Source organism: Triticum dicoccoides, chromosome 4B, assembly GCF_002162155.2.
Source record: "Triticum dicoccoides isolate Atlit2015 ecotype Zavitan chromosome 4B, WEW_v2.0, whole genome shotgun sequence".
Lineage (NCBI taxonomy): Eukaryota > Viridiplantae > Streptophyta > Magnoliopsida > Poales > Poaceae > Triticum > Triticum dicoccoides.
Window position 1 is genome coordinate 678,793,495 of NC_041387.1, and position 9,153 is coordinate 678,802,647.

Consider the following 9,153-nt stretch of genomic DNA (forward strand, 5'->3'; position numbering starts at 1 on the left):
GGTACTCTAGGTCTAGAATTGTTTTTTTGTTCTTTTTTTAATTTCAAAAAAATCGAGGGATGTCTCAGTTTTTATTAAAAGAAAGAAATATTTGCTCCAAAGTTGAATGAGGGTGTCATGCAGGGTTAAATCACAAGATAAACTGATGAAACACATGATGCATTAGTGGATATATAAATCTCGCGGGTTCCTCATACGAATACTCAAGTGCTTTTACCCTCTTGCCTCGTCTCTCCCCCGCACTCCATCCATCGCCTCGCCGCCGTTGCCCGCAACCCCCTGTCGACCCAATCTCAATCTCACATCACCTTCCCCGACGGGACGGGACCCGGCGCCTCGTCCTCTCCACATCTTACGCCCGCCCGCCCGAGGTGAGCACCACTTGTACATCCCGATCAGCTTGGAGTTCGTTCCGATTGGTTGGTAGGCGCTGGTTCGTAGGTCTCGCATCCATCCAGCGTGGTCTCCCTCCGGAGTTGCTCGTTCCGATTGGTTCGTATGAGGAAGGAACCTCGACTAGGATAGGATAGGATTTAATTAGTTAGGGTTTGTTTGTTTGGTAACACCACCTAGGCAGGGTTCGATTGATTATCCGTAATAAGGAATCAATCTGATGTTTTAGTTAGGGTTTGCTTGGTTGTGGTCAGATTTTGGTTTAATAAGGAATTCTTCATTTTGTTTAGTTGCCTATATATCAGTATACATGGTTGAATTGCTGCTTTCACTTCATATTAATAACTATTAATTCTGTCAAACAATGCAAATATATATATGTTGTCCTAACTAATTAAGTAGAAGCTTGGATTGGTGCTGTATGGTCTCTTGCTGACATTAAATCCTCCTCTGTTTGTGTTGTACTGTTCTGCTGCTGCAGTCTTCTTCGCCGCCAAAAGGAAAAGATGCTCTACAATATCCACTGCCGTGCCCAAATCCAAGCCCTGCAGGCCCTCTTCGATGAGCTGGGCCACTCCAATGACTTAATGCTTGTGAATCTTGTCTCTCTAGAGTTGGTGCGCATAGCGTGCGAGTCGTATGCACTCCTCCGCCCGCTGATCAAGGAGTATGTGTTCTGGGCATGCCCGGAGCTGGAAAACCTCTCGGTCATGGCATGCTTGTCGCTGGAAATCCAAATGCTCGAGCATGATGTGTTACCCCAGCTCAAGGTTCAGGAAGCCAAGCTGGAACAGGGCGCCCTGGAAGCCCTCCTACTCATGAAGAACTCAGCAATTTTGCTCTTAGATCTGAGGAAGCGCTTTATGTTAGCCTTGGGCGTATTGCTTGCCGAGGACGATCTGGTCTTAGCCCGAGTCAAAAAGCTGAGCATAATGCTAAAGGATACTGCTGATGATGTACTCGAAGGTAATGGTAACATTGCCTGGCTTGAGGAGCGTGTCCCGTTGCTGGTCCAGCTGGTCACCAATGTGTTGGAGACCCCGGTTTGTTTCTGTGATCCTGATGAGTACTGATGAGTAGACTTATCAGCCAGCTCAAGGCTGTTGTGATGAGTATTTCATTTCTTAGTGGCGTGGCAAACAGTTTAGAATCAACCCTCCTTTTATGTTTGGATATGTGTTCTCTCCGGTTGCTGTATCAACTCTGGGTGGCTAGTGATGGAAGCATGCAAATGATATCTACTTGTCTCATCTCGCTTGGTCCATTGGAGTACACAAGTATATATGGTTGAGATTCTCCTCAAACTGCAGCTTCACATCTTGAATGCATATCATGTTAGATTGTTACTAGTATTGGGACTGAGTGTTTTTCTACGCTATTAATACTAAACCTAGCTATCGTGCAAATGATTCAAATCATCCTGAAATGAGTACAACCGATTCTGCTATAGTCTAACAGAGGTTATTGGCTTTTTCTTTTTGGTGTTGGACACACACATAATTGCTACCAAATTACTAATAACTTGACTGACTAAAGATATTAAATTACTTAATTAGTGATATTAAATTTCTTAACTAGTGACATTAAACTTGCCTGACTAAAGGTATCAAATTTGGCCTGTTTCCTAGTGAATTAAGGCTATCATTTCAGATAGCGTACCAGACCTTTTGGCACTTTTTGGGACAGCTTCATTGGTAAACCAGATTCGCCTCATCATATTTTTCTCATATTGACAGTTTCTTTGTAAAGTGAATTTGCTTGTCTTTTTTTCCAATCACCCTCGCTGCCTGTTTTTGCTTCTGGGATTCCTCTGTTAAGGTATTTGTTTTCCAAAGCTAATATTTATTTATGCTTCCAATTCCTAAGGTTAATTCCTCTGTTCCCAGTTTTCAAATGTGTGCAGCATGAAACCAATGTTGATGACCTCATGGAAAACACTAGGAGATTATATTTAAACTTTTTGTTTTTGCAAAACTGCATATGCCTACTTTGATGTTGATATCAGAAAATTTCAAACTATATTGCAATTTTTGTTTGCACATCCCATTGCCAATGATGCATTTATTCCTACCTGTGTCCCACAGCTCTGAATCCCATGCCGATAGCTGTTCGTTTCATTTATTTTGGCATATCCATGGTTTGTTGCTTAATTCTTAACACTATTTTGCCTAATTTATAATATCTAATTCTTTTTGTAGTGCATCATTGGTTACGACTCCAGCTCGCGCGCCCTCCGTGGATCAGGCATCAACGGTCGCAGTTCTGAGGACGCCACCTCCTCTGGTGCTCTGCAACCATCTTCCCCACTAAGGTGAGCATTGCGCTGTGGTTCTTCCTTTGACTCCCCCGCGACAACTCAACTATTTTTGCGCATAATTGGGAGTGGATTGGACCTGTTAATTCTTTTGCTCCGTCATTGTTTCGGTAGGCAGATGCATTTTTTGTAGAAAAATAATCGAGAGGTGTGGTTTTGGTCCTCTGGAGGCTTACAGTTCTTCCGATGTTGGACTATTGCTTTCAGATTAGCTTGTTACTTTAGCTGGGAATCAGAGATTTTACGGAAGTAATGGTGTTACTTCAATTGTAATACTGTGGATGCATTTATATAGCTTTTTGTGCTTTTTGCTTGTGTTCCGTCTGAGCCGGTGATTGCGAGCTGTTTGTATTAGTTTTCTAGCTAGGTAGCACAGCCAAGGCGTCTTTTATGCAAATAAACTGTGTTTATTGCTTCATGTGTTTGTTAGGCAATTTAGTGTCATTTTTGTTAGGCAACATTGTGCTCCTAAATAGGCAATTTAGCCTTTCGTTACAAATCTGGGTGTGCCTCATGTACTGCATTAGCCAAAAAAAACTGCATGGTTATGCAAATATGGAGCATGCTGCATTGTCCCAGATTAAATTATGGCATGCTATTCCATATTGTTTCATGTTTTCACAATAAAACTAGAACTAAGAACTAGTTAGCATTATGAAATGATATTGGTACACATTAGGCATTAGTATAATTTTTCATTAGGCAAAATTACTTTTATGTTAGGTTAAGACACATTTATGCATTAGGCAATGATATTGGTATATTCCTTATTCCATAACATAGTTCTATGTTATGGAAAAATACTATTCTGCCTAAGAAAAACCAATTTCTCCATCATGGATAGTACTTCACATAATCAGGTGAATAATACAGTTTTGCCTATATGGACCTAGCAATTTTTTAGACAATATTCTAATAACCACCTGACATCAAGTAGAGTATTTGAATCCTTCATTAAGCAATTATAAGCTCCAAAATACAGTTCCACAATTAAGCAACGAATCTATTTAGTGTTGCATCAGGAAATAGTTAGATTTAGCATTTTAAGTTACATTACCTAGTAACTTAGAAATATATTATCAAGCATCTTATAGTTAGCTTTAGCATTTTTTGTATTCATTATTATTGCTTAATCAAGAATACTATTTTTCCTAATCTAGAACCTACTATTGTCTAACACTTAGCACTATTATTGCCTATAATATGAAAAAGTAGCATTCGTAACTTTGATTTGTGTTTCAATGGACCCAGCACTCCGCCTCATCCTTCATGCTTGGCTCTTCGGTTTTGTGGCGCAGGTGTGCGTGGTGAGCTGGGCGCTAGTCATGGATGGGGATGTTGCTATCGCTAGGGGCCGCACCGTGGGGTCTCGTCTTTGGTATATCGACCACCAGCTCCGATAGCTGCACGTTCCACAGGCTACAGCAGCTCGGCATGATGCTGTGCGGCGCTTAGCTTCTACATCACAGCCTCCCTCCCTGAGCATCTCCATCCTTTGCACTTCTCTCTTCGAGCACTTCATACACCCGTAAGCCCTATTCCATCTCCACCTAACTACCTCATTGCAAGATGCAATAGCTAGCTAGCTCATTCGTGAACTATACTTGCATATTCAGAATTTATAAACTGCTTATATTATGAAGATACAAATTCTGCCTTTGGCATAACTTGCTTTTGTTTCAGTTGCAGGCTTCACCCTGAACAAATTCTGCCTTTTGCAGCCCCCCTGTTGCACACCTTGGAATGGTGCTTGTGCCTTTTACAGCCCCTAAGACTGCAGATTTTAGGTGAGTCCTCAGCTGGACCTACATGTTTATGCATGGGAGGGGGCAGTAGGGGAGGTGTTGATTTGTTGGCAGCAACAAGGCATTCTAACCAGGCCAGTTCCTCACTATTACCCATTAAGATTAGTACCGCAGTCTATACTCTTAATTTAGTGTGATTGCTCAATTCAAACTTAAATTATATAACTGAAATACTCACTGGCTGCAATTTCTACATGGTGGAAAGTTTGTTATGATGTCTTTTTATTGCTTTATTAAATCAGTTGCATGGCAACATGTACTTTTTCCTGATAGGCTCAATTGCTTCACATTTGACATGGTTATACACTAGATTTTCAACCATTAGGGATGATCTTGTTTTTAAGTGTCATTTGTTAGCCAATTTAAATGCCACTTATTAGGCAATAATGTTCCTTTAAAATGGCAAATTAGCCTTTTTGTTGTAAATCTGGAAGTAGCTCATTAAGATGGTCCCTTGCATGCAACATGTGCTTCTATATCTTGACATGTAGGCAACAAACTTATGACAAATGTTTTTTTTAACATGCAGGATGCCAAGATGCAGACTATGTACAGTCGAACAGAGAAACAAGATATGTGCCATGTATAGAGAAGAATGTGCAAACCTATGTTTTTCCTAGGGGCTAGATATACAGGTTGTGCTTTAAAAAAAACTGCGGATGAAAATTTGCTTTTTTCTGAATGCATGTCTTTTTTATGAACATATACATGCAGTACCTAAAAGCATTTTTCTGAGACAGATTTGCCTTTTGTTCCTATAATTCGTGCTCGTATCTGGGCCTGGGCTCGCAATTTACTTATGCATTTCACTAGTGGCGTATTGACAATCTTAAACTGCATCCTGGTATATGAAACAGTTAATTGAAATGCTTTACAATCTGTTTGTACTTCTAGCATATGGAATTTAATCGCGGTACATCCAAAGGCTCGTGTTTCTTATGTATCGAAAGACTTGTGTATCATATGCAATTTAATCGTGGTACATCCAAAAGGCTTGTGTATCTTATGTATCGAGAGACTTGTGTATCATATGCAATTTAGTCATGGTATATGCAAAAGCTTAATACCTGGTACATTCAAAAGCTTAATACCCTGGCAATTGGCTCCTGCATGCATATTTACTATGTGTCCACTCCTTTACACAAAACTGCATAGCATATTCAAAAGCTTAACTCCTGGAAATTTTATGTCGCTTTCATACCCAATATATCGCTTCTTACCACACCGCATGCATGTATTTTTTAATGCCTGAGTTTTAGTAATATCGCTCTCTAAACAGGTGATGGAAAGCAAGCGGCTTATAAAGTTGCTTCCTGAATTATTTGAGACACGATCGTACTGAAGTTGGTGCACTCTTTGATATGCTATCAATATTCTTGTACCGCAATCATATAGATTATAGCTTTCTCAAGGAATTTTATGTCATAGAGGCAATGCCATTTCTTGTTTCTGACTTATGAGAATCTTTTTATGTATCTATTTTACTTATCATCTGTACATGTTCTTTTAGCTTGCTTAAGGATACACTGCAAGTTTGAAGAAAACTATCCTTAACCACTTTCTCAACATTTTTCAGTCAAAACAATATGGGCAAGATCATTTAGTTGTTACCATGCAGATTCTTATACTTTTTTTTAGAACGAAGACGCTTAGACGCGTCCGGCTTTAAATTAATAAAGCCCACAGCAGGCAGCGTAACAGACCAAGTTCCGAAAGTAAACAACGCAAGCACGGAGGCTCCCGGCCAACAGTAACTTAAAGTTTACACCCAAAAGACCTGGCCAGAGAAGAGTGATGCGAGAACATAGCACGAAGCCAGGGCATAGAGCACGCAGGCTCGCTCAAACACGACGCAAAAGGGCCCCAATCATGACGGAGACGAGGCGGGAGGCTCCCTAGCCAAAATGTAGACGACGCGCAGACGGTCTTGGGCATGCTTCATCTTATCAGCATCCTTGCGCCTCACCAACGGACTCCACTGCTGCAGGAAGAGGTTGCATTTGAATAGGATGTTAGCAGGGTGCCTTGGGAATATACCCTCGATCGTAAGTTTATTCTAGTTAGCCAGAGAGTCCAAGCTAGGGCTCCGATACAGCTCCACAACACGCGATTGTTGCCTCCAGAGGCAGAGGCAAATAAGCCCGCAAGGTCGGAGGTCGAACGCGGGTTCCAAGAGGTGTTAGCGGCTGCTCGGACCGCACTCCAAGCAAAGCGAGCTAATGGGCAGCGGAAGAAAACATGATTCGCATCTTCCGCGACGTGACAAACCGCGCAAGTGCCCGTCGATGGACCAATCCGTTTGGCCACGTAAGCCGAGGTGGGCAGCCGATTGCGGAACATCTGCCAGAAGAACACCTTAATCTTAAGAGGTAGACGCGCGGTCCATAGGCCTTTCAGCACAAGGCAGGCCTGGCTCTGGCACATCTTACGGTATAAAGATTTAACCGCGAACTTGCCGGAAGGAGTGAGGGACCACGACACGGTGTCCGCATGCATGGTAAGCGTCACCGGCGCGATAAGCTCACGTAGCTCAACCAGGTGGGCTAGTTCCGTTCCCGTTAGCTCGCGTCTGAAACAGATCACAGGAGGGGAGGAGGCAAGCGTCGAGGCTACGCACATGTCCGGGTTGACCGCCTGGATGTACAGGTCCTGAAAAGCGGACCAAAGGGTTTGAAATCCTACCCAGTGATTCAACCAAAACCGGGCCGAACGGTCATTGCCAACGGAGAACTTGGCTCCCAAGGCGAAGGCTGGCCGAACCGCTTGGAGGTCATTCCAAAACGGTGAGCCCCTGGCCACCCCTTCAAAGAAGTTCCCCGATGGGAAGTACTTAGTGCGGAGTAGATCAACCCACAGGCCCGTCGCCCCCTGCGACAGCTTCCAGATCCATTTGCACATAAGCGCAATGTTGAGGATTCTGGTGTTCGTGATCCCTAGCCCACCCTGGGCCTTCGGACGACACACCGCATCCCATCAAACCATGTGATATTTGCGCTTGGGTCCCGTTCCTTCCCAAAAGAAACGGGATCGGGGAGTGTCCATCCTGGCATGCACCCCATTGGCCAGAAGGAACAGCCCCATTGCAAATAGAGGCAGCGAGGAGAGGCTCGAATTTGTGAGCACCAACCTGGCTGCAGAGGAGAGAAACTTTCCCCTCCAAGGGCAAACCCGATCACCCACCTTGGTCCACAGCGGGGCCCAGCCATCAATCTTAATGTGTTTGGCATATAATGGAAGGCCCAGATAGGTAAACGGCAGTTTTCCTAACTTGCAATTTAGCAGGTCCGCGATGCGCCTACTGTCCTGCGCCTCCAAGCCCACAGACATCACTTCGCTTTTATGGAAGTTTATCTTAAGCCCCGACATAAGTTCAAAGCTAAGAAGCAGAGCTTTGACTGTAGCGATGCTGTGCGGGTCTGGTTGGAACAATAGAAGCGTATCATCCGCGTACTGCAAGTGAGAGATCCCCCCTGGGATCAGGTGTCCTAACACCCCTTTAATGTGGCCCGCCTCCGTGGCTTTCCGCAGCATGGCAGCCAACGCATCGGCTATGAAGTTAAAAAGAAGTAGAGACATGGTATCGCCTTGGCGCAACCCCTGTTTGTTCCGGAAGAAGTTCCCTACTTCTCCGTTAACCGAGATAGCAGTCTGACCCCCCGAGACCAGTTGCATCACTCGGTGCACCCAAACAGGCGCGAAGCCCCTGCTGGAAATCCCAGTTGACACGATCGTAAGCCTTCTCGAAATCTAATGATGCGGACCCTCTAGAGTGTTCCTACCCCGAATAAACGCCGACTGCGAGCGACTAATGATGCGGTGAGCGACCGGAGAAAGCCTAGTTGCGCAACCTTTAGCACAAATCTTGAACGGGACATTAATAAGAGCAATAGGCCTGTACTGACGAATGTTGTCCGCACCCGGAACTTTCGGAATGAGCGAGAGAACCCCGTAGTTAAGCCTAGCTATATCCACGAAGCCGCGCATAAAACCGTTGCACACATCGAAGATAGGGCCACGCAGCAGTGGCCAGAATTTTTATACTTCCAATGCTAGCTTATTCTTTCAACCAAAGACTATGCAGCGTGGAGATCAACCAACGACGTGCCCGCCTCCCACCTGATCTACTAGAGGACCCAGGTACGCCATAGATTGGCCGCTCTGGGATACGTGGCTCCTCGACGAGCACGAATAGCAGCAGCAATATTTTTTTGATGGTCGTCCTCCTAGCCCGCGTCCTCCTCATGCTGACAGCCCTCGTAGGCGTGTATGCGGCATCGAGCTGACGCCTTCTCTGTCCTTGTCCCCGCCACCGCTGCCGCCCATGACCGAGGAGGAGGAGGCCCGCCTCATTAGGCGGGTCATGGAGGACTCAGTGTCCACCCATGACGAGCGGCAATGGGATGGCATGGAAACCGTGTTGGCCCTCTCTGTGGCCGGCGACTTGGCCATCCCGGAGTTGGAACTCGACGTCAAGGAGGAGGTGCAGCAGGAGGAGGTTGTGGAGGAGCTGCCCGTCGCCGTGTGGAACCCACGTCTGGTGGGCCAGCAGTGGAGCTGGTCGTGCACCGCGCCGGAGATGGCCGACTCGGTGGGCGTAGGTCCATGGTCAGCCACGTCGCCGCGGTCACCGTACCAGAGCAG

General features: G+C 45.1%; 1 protein-coding gene across 1 annotated transcript; it reads left to right on the forward strand.

The window, feature by feature from the left end:
• Window positions 1-233: 233 nt before the first annotated feature.
• On the forward strand, window positions 234-5,273 carry LOC119292327. The gene is made up of 6 exons (XM_037571175.1): window positions 234-371; window positions 875-1,436; window positions 2,592-2,704; window positions 4,006-4,235; window positions 4,391-4,494; window positions 5,042-5,273. The coding sequence occupies exons 2-4, from the start codon at window positions 900-902 to the stop codon at window positions 4,016-4,018; spliced, it is 663 nt and encodes a 220-aa protein (XP_037427072.1). The 5' UTR covers window positions 234-371; window positions 875-899; the 3' UTR covers window positions 4,019-4,235; window positions 4,391-4,494; window positions 5,042-5,273.
• Window positions 5,274-9,153: the final 3,880 nt, after the last annotated feature.